At 44.5% G+C, this 20,437-nt stretch overlaps 1 protein-coding gene across 1 annotated transcript in view; it reads left to right on the top strand.

The window, feature by feature from the left end:
• Window positions 1-20,234, top strand: part of FAM163A (family with sequence similarity 163 member A) — a 104,426-nt gene extending 84,192 nt beyond the window's left edge. Inside the window, exons 2-5 of the mRNA XM_081915200.1 lie at window positions 10,546-10,640; window positions 12,417-12,439; window positions 16,399-16,513; window positions 19,788-20,234. Coding sequence (XP_081771326.1) covers window positions 16,421-16,513; window positions 19,788-20,195 — 501 coding nt within the window. The 5' untranslated portion in view covers window positions 10,546-10,640; window positions 12,417-12,439; window positions 16,399-16,420 and the 3' untranslated portion in view covers window positions 20,196-20,234. The remainder of the gene's footprint in view (window positions 1-10,545; window positions 10,641-12,416; window positions 12,440-16,398; window positions 16,514-19,787) is intronic.
• The last annotated feature ends 203 nt before the right edge of the window (window positions 20,235-20,437 follow it).

The raw sequence follows: 20,437 nt of genomic DNA, 5'->3' as shown, positions 1-20,437 counted from the left end.
CCTGCACTTTCTCATCCATGGGTTTTTCCACTTAAGAACTTCATTCCTTCTTCTGCATCAGATGAAAGGGACTTGTAGCATAATGTTGCTTCTGTTGCTTGTAGGCTCTGGCAACGGCCTTCTGTAAAACTGCCTGTTTACATTGAGAAGGCTGGTTCATTTTTATTTTATGTATAAAATATCATAAAGGTATCCATCACTGCGGTTTACAATGATACGAAAACATTGTGTGCCGTTGGATATTGCTGCTCAATTTTAAAAAAAATAATTGCTGGTTGAAGCTGTATAGTCTGGAAAACATTGTTATCGTACAATTAGAAAACCAGCCCTAACATAATCTATCTGCAGAGGAACCAGTTTTCCCCAGACTGTTTATAAGTGGCAGAAAAGCCAACCTCTCACTGGCGTTCTACAGGATGAACAGATGATTACTTCTCAGCATGGACAGACTCAGTATAATGAGAAGGCTTTACCTACATGTAATGGGAAAAGGGGGCTGCTCGTGCGTAAGCGTTTAAAGCCTCCAAGCTTTACCATCAGTTCCTAAACTTTCCCAGTCCGAGGAGCCATGGACGCGTGGCTACCTCAATCGCTGACAGAATCCGTCAGTGGGCGTTTCCGGAATTTACTCCAACATAAGAGTTCTTTGACAGAGACTCTTCTTCTAGATTCTCTACGTGACAGCTTCCTCCGCGGAGTGGGCGTCCCCAGCGGAGGTCCTGAGCCCTCCCCGCTATTCTCACTGGAAACATCTTGGAGCCCTTCCTCCGACTGTGTTTCTGCAGGAACTCTCCCTCTCCCCCTACTGGTTCCTTCCTCCGCATCCGAGGCTCTCCTAGCCTCCTTGAGTCCTTCCACCACCTGACTCTCCGATGGCAGTTCCCTGACACTACATACGCATTTGGCAGAAACATGATCGTTTACAGCAGGGGCTGGGAGCCTGTCACCCTCAAATGTTATTAGACTACAGCGCCCATAATCCCTGACTGTTAGCCATGTCCACAAGGTCTGGAGGGCCACAGGTTCCTCATCCTTCAATTTTTAAAAGCATCCTTACGTAGGAGAGAATTGCAGGTGGACTTGGGAGGTGGGGGAGTTGGGTGGGACATCAGTGACAGGAACTGGAGTGAAACAAGTAGGTGTCCTGGCAAGAAGCGTGAAAATGGAGCTGGGAGTGAGCTTTTGAGCAGCACCAGTTTTGATGGTCACCAACATTGACTAGGCTGGCCCATTTAAAAGCAAGTTGCCACAACCATGCAGGGTGCAGCAATTTGCCCAAGATGTAGGAGTTGGAAGGGAGGGGAGAAACATGCAATATATGACATTAATACTTCACCTGGAATATTTTAACATTTGCTAGAGTATTACTGGCAAAGATCTGGAAAAATAAACACTCATCAGAAGAGTGAGGCTGCCTTACAAGTGCATCATACATGTTTAAACCCATCACATACAGATTTGGTTTAAGACATTTTAAAATTATGCTTGGAGTTTATTATTTTTTGTTTTTCATGGAATGCCTGTATTGTCAAGTCAAACTTTGTATTCATCTAGTTACCTGTGGCGTGTTGAGAGTTGCTTACAGGTGAGCAGACAGAGAAGCTTTGGTAGATAAGAAGACAGCTGGTTCTCTATGTAGTTTTTTCAGGCTATTGATGTGTTACCTGACATAGGTATATGGGAAACAGGCAAAGTAGTTAAGAAAGAACAGTGTGTTAATACCTTTTGTGGGGTTATTTGCAAGAATGGTGGCAAGAGCATATGGGTGTGTTTATTGGAAAAATTAATTAAAAGATGAAAGCATGCTTTGGTTGTCATAGATTCTACATCCTGTCTTAGATACCCACTTAACATTCTTTGAATGTCATGTGTACAGAATAGTGGCCCAGCTAATTCCGTAAATGTTCAATCGTCTATATGAAAAATCTCCTACATTTGTACCAATAAACTGCTCAAAAGTGATATTGTCAATTCAGAAGTGCTGGGTGGATAAGTTCCTATTCTCACACCTCCTTCCGTGACATCACTGGCTAGAAAGGTCTGTCCTGAGGAAAGGGAATTCTCTTGAGGGCAGGACTTTCCGTTCTGGAGGTCAGCTCTGCGAGAGAATCCAAGACTGCAAAAACGGAAAAAGAGAAATTAAAAAGGCAATGACTGTGCTCTCTGCATAAATCTCCTGCATCAAAACATGCAGGTCACCTCCTTGCTCAGAAGGGAGGATAAGAATAGACTTGTACTGTGATACCTGGGCTCCGGTTTCTTGAAGGAAGCGGCCTCTCATACACTGGGAGCTAATTTTGGGACTTAAACTTTGCAAGAGAGATGGGGACTTGAGTTCCCATGGCAACCAAAGGAGGGGCACCCTAATTGCTCCTCTTTCTGCCAGTTCCAGTATTACTGATTGGAACAGGAGGATTGGTAAAATGAAAGGACAGTCTTCCGAGGTTGCAAATTATGTGTTGATGCTGGTGAATAGGGGGTGCAGCTAACTATATCGCAGTGACGCAAGTTGTGGGAGTCCCAGTGCATGACTGTCAGAGATTTGGGGAGTGGGGCGGTCAGAGAACACCTCCAGGGAGTTGCTGTTCTATCTATGCCACAAAACTGGCATAAACCGGATATCAATAACTGTCATGTCTTCTCCCCCCCCCCAAAGGACCCTGGGAACTGAGATTTCTATTTAAAACCCCTTCACAAATGTTAGGGATGCTTGGGGAGAAGGAAATATCATTCAACTAATTCATGAAATAGAATCGGAATAAAAAGAGACAACTGTCTCTCTGAAAATCAGGGGTCCAGATTTTTGCGGAAAGGGCTCCGAAACTCTATGGTGGCGGCAAAAGCACATGAGCAGTCTTAGGGATGTGCCCCGAACATAAGATTTGGTTCAGGTTCTGCTGAAAACAGCTTGAGTTACCTCTCACAAGTTGAGAGACCGCTTCAGCTGCCATCCTTGGGGAGCATAGCACTGCTCCCTTATTCGCACAAAATCCAACTCACTTAGGGATCTCATAACCACAAGATGTAAGTATCAGACAGATTCATTGAGGACTAATCTACCAGTGACCATTAACCATCATAGCTTAATACGTTCTCCAGACTTAGTGTGCCTCTCTGAGTAGCAGCTGCTGGACACTAGCAACATGGCGTATCGTTCCTTGTCCTTTACGATGCCCTGTTTTGTGAGTTTGCTGAGGAGGAAGCAGGTATTAGCTAGGTCATGGGTAGGCAAAGGCACAGGGGCCGGATCTGGCCCAATCACCTTCAAAATCCGGCCCGCTGATGGTCCGAGGATCAGTGTGTTTTTACATGAGTAGAACGTGTCCTTTTACTTAAAATACATCTCTGGGATATTTGTGGGGCATAGGAATTCATTCATTCCCCCCCAAAAAAATTTAGTCTGGCCCCCCTCAAGGTCTGAGGGACAGTGAACCGGCCCCCTACTGAAAAAGTTTGCTGACCCCTGGCCTAGGCGGATGGTCCTTTGGCTTGAAGCATCTTATCTTGAAATCATTGTAGGAATAGAATTAGAAATGAAAGCAAAACAAACATGAAGATGGATATTTTATAATGTGTGCTGAAGAGTGCAGCACCAAGCTGAAAAAAACATAAAATAAGGAGAATCATAGAATGGTAGAGGTGGACCATCGAGTCTAGCACCCTCTTTCTTTTTTTTTAATTTTTATTGATTTTAACATATAAATTATAAAATGTACCACAAAACATATCACTTATACAATCTTTTTAGACTTCCATCAGCACCTCTGATGATCCACAGTTTTAACCACTTCTTATGCATTTCTTAACTTTATATTGCCTTTACATCTCTTAACAAATCATCCTTCCCCTTTTCCATTTTTGCAATACTTCCAATAATACTCCTCACAAAACTTCTTGGAAACCTACAAACGCCGTCTGATCTTCACAAATACTTTTCAAGTAGTCCATAAATTTACTCCAGTCTTCCGTGAATTTCTGGTCCTGCCGGTTTCGAATATTTCCTGTTAGTTTATCTAGTTCTGCATAGTCCGTTAACTTCATTCTCCATTCTTCAATCGTCGGTAATTCTTCTTGCTTCCATTTTTGGGCCAGTAATATTCTTGTTGCTGTTATTGCATATAAAAAGAGCTTACATTCCTTTCTATTTATATCACTCCCCACAATGCCCACTTAAAAAATGCTTCTGGTTTCTTTATGAATGTATATTTCAACATTTTTTTCATCTCATGATATATCATCCCCCAGAAGCATTTCACCTTTTTACATTCCCACCACATGTGATAAAATGTTCCCTCTTTTTCTTTACATTTCCAACATTTCATTATTACTGACTTTATGCATTTTCGCTAACTTGACAGGTGTTATGAGTCTAGCATTCTCTTTCCAGCAAAGGCAAAGCTACAATTGGTTGCTCTGCCTGCCTTTGGTTCCACCTACAGTTTGGGCTCCCTGCATTCCACCCCACTGAGTCATGGGCACCAGCCCCTGCTGAATTTTGGCAATAGCCCTCTCCCCCTGCTGCACTCATCCTGCATACTGAGGAATCCTCGAGGCAGTATACAGCCATCATGATGAGTAGCCATTGATACCTTTTATCTTCCCTAACTCTGTCAAATAATTCCCCTTTTAGAGCCATCTAAGAGGGTGGCAAGGAACGTGGGTGGCGCTGTGGGTTAAACCACAGAGCCTAGGACTTGCCGATCAGAAGGTCGGCAGTTCAAATCCCCGCGACGGGGTGAGCTCCCGTTGCTCGGTCCCAGCTCCTGCCCACCTAGCAGTTCGGAAGCACATCAAAGTCCAAGTAGATAAATAGGTACCGCTCCAGCGGGAAGGTAAATGGCCTTTCCGTGCGCTGCTCTGGTTCACCAGAAGCGGCTTAGTCATGCTGGCCACATGACCCGGAAGCTGTATGCTGGCTCCCTCGGCCAGTAAAGCGAGATGAGCACCGCAACCCCAGAGTCGGTCACGACTGGACCTAATGGTCAGGGGTCCCTTTACCTTTAAGGGGGTGGCAAATTCCATAGTTTAATTATGCACTGTTCCCTGTCCCTGCCACTTCCTGTCCTGAATCTTATTCTGCTTCATTGGATTCTATTATTATGAGAAAGAGAGGGGGGGGGCTTCTTTCTGTCCCTTTCCTCCACGCTATGCATAATTTTATATGCTGTGCCTCCCCTTGCCATTTTTTTTTCTAAACTGAAGAATTGCTCCATTCCTTTGGCCATTTCTGGCTCTCGTTTTGTGTTCCTTTCCCAGCTCTAGAATATCCTTTTTGAGATATGGAGAATGGATGTATTCTGCTACTGCAACATTTGCTCCTACGAATTGCTTCCTGCAGAGCAAATCCTCGCGGAAATGCAGTTTAAAAGGATGCTGACCGAGGGTGACTGAACAACACCCAGAAGCGAGAGAGACAACTTAGGTGCAACCACAACATCTGGTCTGGGGCACTCAAAATTGGAACAGATGTCAGACATCTGTTCTGCAAAGAGGCATCTTGAAAGTGCCTCCTACACTGAATTGATGGGATGTCGTCAGGCTTCTGTGAGATTCCATCAGGGTATTGTTAGGTCCTATTCTGTCAGTGTGGTAAGAAGTTAATGCTGTTACAGGCATGGCCAAACTTGGCCCTCCAGATGTTTTGGGACTACAATTCGCATCATCCCTGACCACTGGTCCTGTTAGCTAGGGATGATGGGAGTTGTAGTCCCAAAACATCTGGAGGGCCAAGTTTGGCCATGCCTGGTACAGAATCATGGGACTCTATCATAATACAGGATCTGTGAGCAGCCTACGTCCAGTCTCCTTGCTAACCTCTTTACAGACTGCCATGCATCATCCAGACCAGATAGGATTGATGCCTGACTAAATCAGGAGGTCGGCGGTTCGAATCCCAGCGATGGGGTGAGCTCCCGTTGCTTGGTCCCTGCTCCTGCCAACCTAGCAGTTCGAAAGCACGTCAAAGTGCAAGTAGATAAATAGGTACCGCCCCAGCGGGGAGGTAAACGGCGTTTCCGTGCGCTGCTCTGGTTCGCCAGAAGCGACTTAGTCATGCTGGCCACATGACCCGGAAGCTGTACGCCGGCTCCCTCGGCCAATAAAGCGAGATGAGCGCCGCAACCCCAGAGTCGGCCACGACTGGACCTAATGGTCAGGGGTCCCTTTACCCTTTACCCTAAAATCTTGTAGGTTCAGTTGTGTAGGCCGAATTAGAAGATTCTGTGCCAGAAAAAAAGTGCTGCCAATGTGTTTTTGCCATTAATACAGATTATATTCAGGTGTGCATTTGTGTGCAAGTATGCATTTTATGAATGAACAAATGCACACTGTGTTGTTGTATTGGGAATTATTAATGAGAGGCATACAGAAAATTGTTAGTATCAATTTGCAAAGTGCAATCAGTATTTTAGTTCCAGACTTCATTCCCAACATGAAGAAAAAGGCTTTACAAACATAAGACACATATGGAGTATATATATATATATATATTTAAAAAGAAAAACTTTATAGCACTGGAGGGAAGGAACTTTTGCACATGGTCAGAGGCATTCTGATGCAAGGTACCAGAATTATTTGGGGGGAGGGCGGGGTAGAAAGGTGACAACTTTTTTAAAAAATACACCTGAAATGGTGGTTTTCTTGCTCATATTCATCCAACACCTGAATACGGTATATAAGCATGCAAACTTAATAGCTGAGCTAGATTATGTCAAAACTGCTCTTGATTATTTTTTCACTGATTCTGGTGGGATCGACACACATAAAAAACGCTGTGAAAATGCTTTTTTAAAAACGTTTTGAAAAAAAAGTGTCACGTTTGTATATTGCACTTTACAACACACTTGAAACATTTTATTTGCAGCTGTATAGCTGAGTCCTTTATCTACACAAGGCTGTTATCCAATGAGACAAATTCCAATAAAACTGACTGTCCAGTCCACAAGAAAGAGTAGAAATCAATGCTAGGGCAGGTTGAATTTTTCAACTTTCAATTTCCCCAAGTGAGGGTGCAAAAAAATTGTGAAATGAATTTGGAATTCAAAATATATTTTGGATAAATTACCAATTTAGTTTTGCTTGGTTGATGAGTAAAACGTGTGTAAAATGGCGTAGAAATTGTTAAAAATGATTACCAGGTACTTGCAGTTATATACAGTGGTACCTCGGGTTAAGTACTTAATTCGTTCCGGTTGTCCGTACTAAACCTGAAACTGTTCTTAACCTGAAGCACCACTTTAGCTAATGGGGCCTCCTGCTGTTGTAGTGCTGCCTGAGCACGATTTCTGTTCTCATCCTGAAGCAAAGTTCTTAACCTGAAGCACTATTTCTGGGTGAGCGGAGTCTGTAACCTGAAGCGTATGTAACCTGAAGCATCTGTAACCTGAGGTACAGTGGTACCTCAGGTTTCAGTGGTACCTTTGGGTTAAATACGCTTCAGGTTACAGACTCCACTAACCCATAAGTAGTACCTCGGGTTGAGAATTTTACCCCAGGATGAGAACAGAGATCGTGTGGCAGTGGGAGGCCCCATTAGCGAAAGACCGTCTCAGGTTAAGAACGGTTTCAGGTTAAGAATGGACCTCCGGAACAAATTAAGTTCGTAACCCGAGGTACCACTGAATTAATATTAATGTATTAATATTTTACCTTTCAGAAGGTAAAATTCAATTTCTTTGGTTTTGGAAAAGCAGTTTATGTGCCAAATGTAGACTTACAAAGCTAAATTTTGTGCAGTCACAAAAATAATGTTGTGCGGTCAAGCAGATTGAATTCCTCACGCTCAAAAATGTGTTTTTAAGACCCCACACTGAAGAAATGTGTCAAAATTATCTTACTTTTTCCATGTATAATACAGAGGGAAATACGATCTCCCCTCCTCTCCTTCTGGGTGCTGTTCTGAAGGTTCTATTGGTCCTCATTGCTAAGTGGAACTTGCACTTTCAGTGACGGTCTGAGCATTGGGGGTCATGGATCCGGCCCAATTGCCTTCTAAATCTGGCCCGCGTACGGTCTGGGAATCAATGTGTTTTTACATAAGAAGAATGTGTCCTTTTATTTAAAATGCATCTCTGGGTCATTTGTGGGGCGTGGGAATTCGTTCATTTTTTTTCTTTCAAAATATAGTCCGGCCCCCCACAAGGTCTGAGGAACAGCAGACCGGCCCCCTGCTGAAAAAGTTTGCTGACCCCTGAGCTAGATGGACACTTGGTCCAGCAAGCTTAAGGTAAAGGTAAAGGGACCCCTGACCATTAGGTCCAGTCGTGACCGACTCTGGGGTTGAGGCGCTCATCTCGCTTTACTGGCCGAGAGAGCCAGCTTCCAGGTCATGTGGCCAGCATGACTAAGCCGCTTCTGGCGAACTAGAGCAGCGCACGGAAATGTTGTTTACCTTCCCGCCGAGTCCTAGCTGAGTCCTAGGTTGGGGTGGAGGAGGTTGATGTTACAGATCAGAGGTCAGCAAACCTTTTCAGCAGGGGGCCTGTCCACTGTCCTTCAGACCTTGTGGGGTACCAGACTAGATATTTATCTACTTGCACTTTGACGTGCTTTCAAACTGCTAGGTTGGCAGGAGCAGGGACCGAGCAACGGGAGCTCACCCCGTGGATTCGAACCACCGACCTTCTGATCGGCAAGTCCTAGGCTCTGTGGTTTAACCCACAGCGCCACCCGCGTCACCCAGCAAGCTTAGCATATTGTTAATGCATGGCAGAAGTTTATGCACAGTTTATAATTTTCACTTCTGAAGATGGGATGTACAGGTGTGGGTTTTGGTTTTGTTTTGTTTTGTAATGGGAACACCCAACTTGGGCATTTTATCCCTTGTGAGAAATGAAGAATTCTGTTCCTTAGGGAGATGAGGGGCCAGTTTGCTGTTTCTGTCATCTGGGCTGCTCAATCCGTTTCATGAGTTAATAAATAAACTGCAAGGGAAAGTTTAATTGAGTCCGATAGGAAGGAAATCAGGCCCTTCAGTTTGTGAGTGTGACTCAACAAGAAGGAAGGATTGTTAATTAAATGTGACTACATCAGCTGGGGCCAACTTTTGCAGTACTAGGAAATAAATGAAGTTGACATGCACTGTGTGGGACTGTGTCAGTCAGCCTAGAAATGTAAGCACTTTCCTTGCTTCCTTCACCCCTTCCATTAGCTCCAGCCCATTCCAATGTAGCTGAAATGTATGCCAAACAGGTCCCCAAAGTCACTGTCGCTTGATGTTTTCCTGCACAGACTCCAAGAGGATGGTGGCAGTCTTTCAGAAAGAGAATCAAAAAAGGGGGTGGGAGAGGTTTTCCTGCTAGAGAAGGGTTAGGATGAACTGCTCGGCTCTCATTCATTTCAGTGGAGCTCCTCCCAGTGGAGGTTGCGATCTAGATTTTCAATTAAAGTACTTATAGTTCTAACTGAGAATCTGGGGCACAACCTCATTGAAATGAACATGAGCCGTGCAAGATTGCTTTTTTAAAAAAAATATACACAAAAAAACCTCACAGCGTAACATACCTAGGGTGGAATCTAGCCACATATTAAAAAACCGCTGTGAAAATACTTTTTAAAACAACGTTTTGAAAAATATATTGAATTTGCCACAGCTCACCATCGCCATCTAGTGTCAGATTTGTATAATCCACACTTACAACGTCTTATTTGCTGCTGTATAGCTGAGTCCTAGGTTGGGGTGGAGGAGGTTGATGTTACAGATCAGAGGTCAGCAAACCTTTTCAGCAGGGGGCCTGTCCACTGTCCTTCAGACCTTGTGGGGTACCAGACTAGATATTTTTTTTGGGGGGGGGAGAACAAATTCCTATGCCCCACAAATAAGCCAGAGGTGCATTTTAAATAAAAGGACACATTCTACTCATGTAAAAACACACTGATTCCCGGACCATCCGCGGGCCGGATTGAGAAGGCGATTGGGCCGAATCCAGCCCCCGGGCCTTAGTTTGCCTACCCATGTTACAGATAGTAGACTGTAGGTGACTATTACATTCGTGTAACCTCCTTTGTGCAGCTTAACATGTTTATCCGTTGTTGTTTTTTACAAAAAATTGTGTTTATATTGCATTACAGATATTGATAGCTATATCAAATATAATACAAAACCACCTACAAATATATTACAATGATTGCTCAGATGCCCAACTGTCAATCTGTGTAAGATGATGGCTTTAGTGATTCACATTTGCACCCACTGCAAAGAATGTACACCCTGGATTGTATGTTGCAAAATGGCCACCTTCATCTGCTGCATATAAAGGCAGCAGGCTACATGTGTGTAAAAGTCCAGGCATGTTCAGTCCTGACCAAACCAAACAATGGAACAGAAAATCTGCCAAGCGGAATTGTTTTAGGATGCATATATTTTTTAACTATGTGCATTTTAAAAAAAAATCAGGGAAAATACCAGTATTCTTAAAACGTTCACAAGGCAATGTTTTTGTCCAAAGTTGGGCCTGGGGAAAAGCAGCCATTTGGTAAACCTAATTTCTGGATTCTGCGGTAAATGAAATGATGAGTTTCTAATGTGCTTTTCTTTCTCCTCTGTAGAAATGGACTGATCTCTGTGTGACGATGTGGAGCTTTTGACAGCAGCCTGCACCTCTCAGGACCATGTGACAGGTGCCATTTGAGATAGTTTCAGAGTAAGTATTTAGCTTGCCTGCCCTTTCTGTCATATCTTCATTTGGGAGCATAGCTGTCAAGCGTCCCTTATTTGGCGGGACAGTCCCTTATCCCACTGCCATGTTCCGCTGCTGTCCCTTATTGATGATGTCCCTTAAATTTCCCGGGTTTCAAAGGAAGCAGCTCCTCTCCCTCCCTCCCTGCCGGCCAAGGAGGAGGGAGGCTCCAACTGTGTTGCTTGGCTGCATTGCTCACCCAATAAGAAGTCTAAGAATGACTGGGGGTGGAGCTTGCATGCCTTGTGCTGATCAAATTGGCTGCGTTGCCTAGGGACTCGCCTTTGCTCAGCGCTTCCCAGTGGAGAGGTGCCCGTGGTTTTCCTTGAGGCTTGAGGCTTCGTTTGGCTGCTGGCTGGGCTTTCTGCCTTTGGCTCGGAGGGGCTCAGAAGTTGAACATACCTGTGCTTGGAAAATCCCTTATTTTGGTTGCTGATCCCTTATTTTTGAGGCTGCTGGTTCCTTATTTTCAAATCTGTAAGCTGACAGCTATGTTTGGGAGCCCCCAGCAGTAAAAGAGTGCTAAGTCGAAATTCATTTCCAGACCAGAGTTATTTCCTCTGAGATCAGCAGGACCCCAAAGATTCAGCAGGAAAGCGGTTGTTGGGACATCTGAGGACTGTGGCGGCAGGAGGGTTGCACCTCAATGCCTCTTGCACTGTAAGGCAGGGTCACCCATTTGGCACCCACAAAGGCCTTCACTGCTGTCCCTGATCAGGGCCCCCAGATTCTTGAGCTTTCATTTAAAAGACTGTATTTTTCGCTCCATAAGACGCACTTTTCCCCTCCTAAAAAGTAAGGGGAAATGTGTGTCCTTCTTACGGAGTGCATGCAGGCGGGAGGCTCTTCCCTGAGGAGGGAGAAGGGCATAAAATTTATTTATGTTTATATTGCATTACAGATATTGATAGCTGTATCAAATATAATACAAAACCACCTACAAATATATTACAATGATTGCTCAGTTGCCCAACTGTCAATCTGTGTAAGATGATGGCTTTAGTGATTCACATCTCCCTCTCCCTCCTCGGGGAAAAGCCTGCAAGCGCCGCACACACACTCCACGCGTCTCGTGAAAAGGAGCGCTGAGCAGAGCCTGGGATGCATACAGGCTCTGCTCAGCGCTCCCTTTAAAGAATATTTTTTTTCTTGCATTCCCCCTCTAAAAACTAGGTGCGTCTTGTGGTCAGGTGCGTCTTATGGAGCGAAAAATACGGTAATAACAATAAGCATTCAGTCCTTTTAGAAAGAAAGTTATCAAGCAAAATGTGCAGGTATCCTTCTAAGCAATTTCTGCGAAATGAGTCAGCCTGCCAGTGTTTTTAGCCAATGAGTGAAATCAGAGCTCCTCCAGCCCAATGAACTGTAGGCCTCTTGTTCCTTTCGGTGACTCCATCCAGTCTGCCTTGTTGCCTTCTGTGCTTGGAACTCTCTCTCAACATCAGTAGGATAGCTCTTCCTTCTCAAACGCTACCTTAACCAGCCATTCTTTCCTCTGTCTTCCATTTTCCCATGGCCGGCTTTTAGGCTACCAGTTCCTTCAGGCAGATCTTGTTCTTCTTTACCCCCATGTTACTCTGCCAGGTGCCATCTACGCACTGATGCCACAATACAAACAACAATTTGGTGAACATCTAGCTAGGTCCTGGAGAGCGGCGTAGCTGCTTCCCACTGCTGATAAGAGATCAGAGAATGGAATAATGGGATTAATTTATCTATCGCCTCTGTTCTGTCTTGCAGGCCCAGCGCACCCTTCACTGAACGTAAGTACCCCATTACATTTCAAATCCTGCTTTCCGTTGGGTTGTGTATTAGTTGTTGATTCCAACCATGAGCTGCTCTGTGAGCTGTTGATGGGCAGAACGGCGGGGAATAAATGCGCAGACAAATAATTAAAAATAAAATAAAAAGATATTATAGAAGATTGGCTTCATGGAGGACAGGCCTACCGGTAGCTATATCATACCCGATCTGTATCCTATACTCATTGTGAGCTCATTGTCTGAGTCCTGGGTCCTTATGTAGCCAAAACATCGCCATCCATATACAAGAGAGAGGTATCAGCAAGCTTGGGAGAACTCAAAGGTTTGCAGAAGCCTTTGAGAAAAATAGTAATCCTTTAAAGGACTGAACATGCTCTGTGGCCATGCTGGTTGTGTGTGAGTTTAGATCGGAATGGAGTATTCTGACATAAGGCAAAGCTGGCTGGCTGAAACATTCAACAGGAGCACTTCACACCAGAACATTTCCATTTTGTCCAATGGAAGGGCAATGTCTGAGATCTCTAGATGCAACCCAACATTGAGAACAACCCCTGACAAAAGCCACATGCTACCAAGGCAGTTGTATAAAATCTGTATTTAGTTTTGGAGAATCTTTATCTTGCCATTTCACGACTCTTTGGATTTGTCCCTGAAGATAAGGGACTGACCATTCCAGGAAGCAAGCCCCAGATCCAGGGCTCTTGCAGAGGAAAATCAAATACTGCGAGATGTTTAGTTTGTTTTGTAACAGATTGATCGAGGAATCAATACAAACTTTCATTTGCTTTGGCTTTTAATGAGACTGATGTGCTGTGCCTCAGCTGTTCTTTTAATTAGGAATAAAGGCATTACACAACCCGCAACTCAATGGAATAACAGACTAGCTGCTAGAATGGGGGTGTTTCAATCTGATCCTCAACATCGTCAGAGCTAAAAGTCATTTTAATGTTTCCTTTTAAATTCCCAATTCCAGCAGCACCCCAGAATCGCTACCACACTAGACAGACTAACAGTATCTTTAACTCTTGATCCCACAGATTAAATGTGGCTCTCGCTGGTTAAAACTTGATTCATCAGTGAAGCTTCAATAGATTAATCAACTGACTAAACTGGTTCAGCCCACTGCCTTTCTAAAATCTTATTTAAATGTAATTTTAAAAAGCCATTTTTAAAATAAGTAACAACATAAGACAATAACAGTAGAGAACAGCAGCAACACTTGGAGGCATCAGGGCAAGAGTGGGAAGATTTCATGCTTGTCTGATCTTTTGTTGTTTAGTCGTTTAGTCGTGTCCGACTCTTCGTGACCCCCTGGACCAGAGCACACCAGGCACTCCTGTCTTCCACTGCCTTTGGTCAGACTCATGCTGGTAGCTTCGAGAACACTGTCCAACCATCTCGTCCTCTGTCGTCCCCTTCTCCTTGTGCCCTCCATCTTTCCCAGCATCAGGGTCTTTCCCAGGGAGTCTTCTCTTCTCATGAGGTGGCCAAAGTATTGGAGCCTCAGCTTCACGATCTGTCCTTCCAGTGAGCACTCAGGGCTGATTTCCTTAAGAATGGATTTGATCTTCTTGCAGTCCATGGGCCTCTCAAGAGTCTCCTCCAGCACCATAATTCAAAAGCATCAATTCTTTGACGATCAGCCTTCTTTATGGTCCAGCTCTCACTTCCATACATCACTACTGGGAAAACCATAGCTTTAACTATAAGGACCTTTGTTGGCAAGGTGATGTCTCTGCTTTTTAGGATGCTGTCTAGGTTTGTCATTGCTTTTCTCCCAAAAAGCAGGCTTCTTTTAATTTTGTGACTGCTGTCACCATCTGCAGTGATCATGGAGCCCAAGAAAGTAAAATCTCTCACTGCCTCCATTTCTTCCCCTTCTATTTGCCAGGAGGTGATGGGACCAGTGGCCATGATCTTTGGTTTTTTTGATGTTGAGCTTCAGACCATATTTTGCGCTCTCCTCTTTCACCATCATTAAAAGGTTATTTAATTCTTCCTCACTTTCTGCCATCAAGGTTGTGTCATCTGCATATCTGAGGTTGTTGATATTTCTTCCGGCAATCTTAATTCTGGCTAGGGATTCATCCAGCCCAGCCTGAATTCTGCATATAAGTTAAATAAGCAGGGAGACAATATTCAGCCTGATCTACTTTGGCTTTTTTACTAGCACCCCAAGGCCAACGAAGGAGGAGTAAAGGAGTAAAGGAGACGCAGGGTGCTTCCATAATGTTTCTGTTTTCGAGTGGGATTCAGTCACATGTCTGCAAAATTTGGTTGCACAGCTGTAGTTGACCGGGATGTCTTGCACAACAGATCCACATCCCCCGAGGGAAAGTGATGGGGAAATGAACTGGGAGGTGTGGGAGGACACTGGAAGCAACATCATTTAACCTGCCCACAAACAGATCAGAATGGATGCTCATTAAATAGTCAATGTCATCTAATTCCCTGCGGACAAGATAGTGAAATAGTGCCAAGCACACAGTCTGAGTTTGTAGTGAGCAAGCTTAGGCATGTCCTACCTCGGTGAGTTCACTTAGTGAAAAAGAACGGACCAAATTCTAAATTGCAAAGTGAACTATTGCAGTCAAATAAAAACATTATATCGAAAACGTACAATCTACTCCTTGAGTGGGAATTGAAAGATGAAGTAATAAAAGAAACAACGATAAAGGGGTCACAAGATTTGGGCAAGACATTACATTTAGATAGGTGGGGGGGGGAATTATAAATTTCACAGCTTGTTATTTGAAAAGAGAAAATATAATGAAAATGTGTTATCGTTGGTACCTCACCCCAGTAAAATTGGCAAACATCTATAAAAAATATTCAATCCTTTGTTGGAGATGTAAAGCGGAGGTGGGAGCAATGCACCATATGTGGTGGGGGTGTCAGGTGATTAAACAATTTTGGATCAAAATACACGAAGAGTTGAAAAGAATATTTAAATGCACAATTCTTGAAAAACCTGAAGCATATCTGATAGGCTTAATAACCAACAATATCCCCAAAGAGAAAAAGAATATATACCTCTATGTGACAGCAGTGGCTAGATTAGTAGTGGCAAAAAATTGGAAAACAGGGAAAAAATACTACAATTATTAGAATGGAGAACTAAGATCTGTGAATTTATGGAGATTGCAAAATTAATGGCATCAATTAGGGGCTGCCCCAAGCAAAAAATTAAGAGAGAGTGGGAGTGTGTAGAGATATATATGAAAAAAGATGGACATGGAAATTAAGTTTAAACATAAAAGGAAAGACTCGCAAGGATACAAGATGATATTATAAAGGATACGACTATTAGGTATAAATAACTGCTAACACAACAAGAAACAATAATACAAATGCCAGTAAGATCTCACATGGGTGAGGGGAAGTCAGGGGGGGAGGGAAGCAGCGGGTGGTACTTGGAAAATTATTGAGAATGTGATATAAAAGCAAAATGATTGTGTTTGTAATTTGAATTATTTTGAATGATTGTGGTTCCCCCCCCCCGCCCAGTTTTTACTTCTTTTTCGAACCAAGGAGGAAACATAACTTCCTTCCAGGTGAGGAATGTGAGCTAGCTGAGTCTAGGAATACAGTTCTATGATCTTAACCCCTTCATGCATTAAGTAGCACTAAACTTTCTAGTTATATTTGACTGCAATTTCCCACAATTCAGAGGCATATGGTCTCCAATAGGGAAGGCAGAACACAGCCAGCATGACAAGTAACTTCTGAGGATGTCTCTGAGCACATTTTGAAGTGAGGAGTCCACTCCTGGTTACCCTAAGCTTTCTTTATTTCAGCAGTCTTGGAGGGGAAAGCCACTTTCCTATTGTTGCTGAAGAATTTTAGATCTACGGCAAACCACCCAGAGATCTACTAATTGTACACCTCAATCTTAACTTCTGGCTCCCCTTGCTATAGGGATTCTGAATTGTTACTAGTTATCTTTGTTGCTCTTCTAGAGTTTGATGGAGAATCGGTCGGATGACAGCAGGAACTGTTGTAATCACTGGAGGAATACTAGCGACAGTGATCTTACTGTGTATCATTGCTGTTCTGTGCTATTGTAGGCTACAGGTAAGAATCAATGCTTTTACAGGTTGTTTTGCTTCTGCATACAAAGAAAGCTTCACATTTTAAACACCTCTACTGCAGTATTTAAAATCTATTAGTTCAGGTTGCAATCCTGTGAGTAAACACCACTGAAAATAGTCGTTTCCGAGTCAACACACATAGGATTGTTCCGTTAGCAATTTTTGCAGGAGTCCTGTAAAGTAGGTCAGTATTATCCCCATATTATAGGTGGCTAAAGTTCAGAGAAAGCATCTTGGTCAAAGGGCACGTGGGTGAGATGACAGTTGAATAAGAGCCTTCCCAGGTCGCAATTCACACTCTCAGCCACCATCAGGGCTGGTCAGACAATTTCTCTGGACGGAGACAGAATTCTGCTAAGTCCAAAGAACCTCATTCCAATTATGGGTGCGGTGGAAGGAAGAAGTGGGAGGGGCAAAAACCAGGCGAAAGAATTAAGTAATGTAACACAATATGAAGTGAATAAGAAAGAAAAATTTCCTCCAGTGGAACAACTTAAAGCAAACCAAAATAAATTAGAATAAAAACAAATATTTTATGGTACTTATCGCTGGTAGATAGCTATCTGTCTCTATTTTTGCTTTGTGTATTTGAAATAAACTCGGAGTTGAGTGTGGATTTCATGCTCTTTATTCAGCTCATAGTGGTGAGGAGGAATGGAAGTTCCCCCGAAATGTCTGCTTTATATACATTATTTTCACAATGGGCCCCACGCGATTGGCTAATTCCAGGATTCTCCTATAGGCCAATCAGGTTGCGGATTCACTTCCACCTGGAGTTGGATTGGGTGGCTCCTGTGGACCAATCAGACTGCTGCATTCTGGATCCTATTGTTCTAGGACCAATCAGACTGCTGTATTCTGAATCCTATTGTTCTAGGGCCAATCAGACTGCTGCATTCTGAATCCTATTGTTCTAGGACCAATCAGACTGCTGCAATTTGGATCCTATTCAACTCAGTTCATAACAGTATTTTTTTTCATGACAAGAAAACATTGTTGACAGGGCAGGTCTTTGCAAGACTGTAATCTTAATAATAATACACAACACCACCAATCTACGAAACACTATAAATTACTGCTTCATTCAGTTCAGAATGTTTCTCCAACTCTCTTTGTACAAGTCAAAAGGTGTTATATATTAATTGGCATCTTCTGTATACATGCATAATTAACATATAGAACATTTAGACCTATAAACCACTGATTTTCAGGCATAAACTTACGCAGAGGACCTTTCGCCTCTCCCATTCGGAATGGAAGTAACCTCAACATGCTCAAGTCATGGCCTGCCATTTTGTCCTGCATGGTGAATCTTTGCCCTCAAACGCAGAAGCGCCACATGTGCAACACATATCTTCTTCCTTCCTTCCTTCCTTCCTTCCTTCCTTCCTTCCTTCCTTCCTTCCTTCCTTCCTTCCTTCCTTCCTTCCTTCCCTCCCTCCCACAAACTCACATTCACAGACCCCTCTCAAAACCTCTTCTGGCAATATTCTAGACCCACAGAGCTCACAGCCTGCAGTTGTCTTAAGCCTCTGTGCATTGATCTCTCCTACTGCCCTCTCCACCACACTCGGAGCCCCCAGCGGCATCTAAGTGGCGGGAGAACAAAGGGAAGGTACCTGGCAACTGGCCAAATCTCTGTGCCCAAGAAGGGGTTTTAATTTCCCATGCCTGGTGTTATAAGAAAAACACCTCTTAATTCCCTTATGGGGTACCCAAGAGCCCATATAGAGTCCTTATGTAGGTTCTCTATCGGTAGGAGAAAATAACAGAGGCCAACCAGAGAATATTGAGAAGCAAAGCAGCTAGTAAGCCTGATCTTAGCAGGGATGTGGGTGGCGCTGTGGGTTAAACCACAGAGCCTAGGACTTGCCGATCAGAAGGTCGGCGGTTCGAATCCCCACAACGGGGTGAGCTCCCATTGCTCGGTCCCTGCTGCGGCCAACCTAGCAGTTCGAAAGCATGTCAAAGTGCAAGTAGATAAATAGGTATCGCTCCGGCAGTACCATGCGCTGCTCTGGTTCGCCAGAAGCGGCTTAGTCATGCTGGCCACATTACCTGGAAGCTGTACGCCGGCTCCCTCAGCCAGTAAAGCGAGATGAGCTCTGCAACCCCAGAGTTGGTCACGATTGGATCTAACGGTCAGGGGTCCCTTTACCTTTACCTTTAAGCCTGATCTTTATCAAACTGTTGCAACAGGGTCCTCACTCCCCACATGCAGGAGGAAGGAGGAACCCAGAACCTTGGAGTGCAAGCTCTTATATAGACTTTTGAAATTGACCACCCTGGAGCCCAAGACCACCCACCCCCTGAAAGATCATACATACATCACAGAAGGAGGCGGTCAACAGCAGAGGAGGCGGTCTACAGCAGAAATCCTGTTTGCCAGGGTACCTGATAATGGTCACTGGTTGCATTACCTGGGCAGACTGGCCATTCTTTTGTGATGGTAAATACTCAGTTCCTGAATCCAGGTCACAGGCTCACCCTATTCATGTACAGATACGCCGTTAAGACAGGATTTGTGAGCAAAGAGACAAAGGGGAGGTTTCCCCATTTCCTCAGAGAAACATTTGAGGTCAATTTGGGAGAGTCAAAATGGTTTCAGGGCTATTTTCCTGTACTGTTTCAGACACGTGGTTTATATATTTACGTATGTGTTTGCCTGGTACATTTATGAACATTTATTTTATATCTTAGACCTTATAATTCTCATAACACCTGGCATCATAGGATGCCCGGGGAGAGGGTTTGCCCAAAACAGCCTCATGGGCTCAACAGAGAGGCTATGGTGGCTGCCACTATACTAAAGGTAAAGGGACCCCTGACCATTAGGTCCAGTCGTGGCCGACTCTGGGGTTGCGGTGCTCATCTCGCTTTATTGGCCAAGGGAGCTGGTGTACAGCTTCCAGGTCATGTGGCCAGCATGACTAAGCCGCTTCTGGCAAACCAGAGCAGCGCACAGAAACGCCGTTTACCTTCCCGCCGGAGTGGTACCTATCTACATGCACTTTGTGCTTTCAAACAGCTAGGTTGGCAGGAGCAGGGACCGAGCAATGGGAGCTCACCCCATTGTGGGGATTCGAACCGCCGACCTTCTAATTGGCAAGCCCAAGCAGCACAGTGGTTTAACCCACAGCGCCACCCGTGTCCCTCTTGCCACTGTACTAAGGACATGCTAAGCATTCTTATATTTTTTAATGCCCTTTTGTTTTTGCGTCTGCCACCTAACCCCATTTCTTTCCCTCCTGCTTTAGTATTATTGCTGCAAGAAAGATGACACTGATGAAGAGGAAGAGGAGGAAGAGGAGGAGGAGCAGGAGGAGACTGACCTTCCTTCGCACTCGCACTATGCCATGTGCAACGCTTGCAACTCTCGCATCATGGACGGGCAGGGCAACTCCTCTTTCCCGCCCCATGAGATTAACAAGCCAAGCAATCGGAACCATTGCCCGACCTGCTCCCCCTATGGCTCCCCCTTTTACATACGGACCGCTGACCTGGTGCGTAATGGGGGCGAGAGGATCACCTACATGCCTACATGCTGCAAAGAAATGGGTCTGCCCCTCAAAATGGCTGGCCTCCAGAGTTTCCCGGTGACCCATCACCATTGCATTATCCACGAGACCTTTCCCAACTCGAGGGCTTTCAGTACAGAAGTCTGATCACAATCGGTTACGGCCGCAGGGTGCTTCGGTTTGATCCCCTTGGGGCAGTGGCGTAGCGTGGGGGGTGCAGGGGGGGCCAGCCGCACCGGGTGCAACATCTAGGGGTTAGGGTTAGGGTGCGCAAATCCACAGGTTAGGGGGCGCAAATTACTTGCCTTGCCCCGGGTGCTGACAACCCACGCTACGCCACTGCCTTGGGGCAGTGGGGATTGCTACGGAAACCTTTCAACGAAAATGGA

Source organism: Podarcis melisellensis (genome assembly GCF_964234715.1).
Source record: "Podarcis melisellensis genome assembly, chromosome: 6".
Classification (NCBI taxonomy): domain Eukaryota; kingdom Metazoa; phylum Chordata; class Lepidosauria; order Squamata; family Lacertidae; genus Podarcis; species Podarcis melisellensis.
The sequence above is the reverse complement of the archived record's forward strand: the minus strand, read 5'-3'. Positions and strand labels throughout refer to the sequence as shown.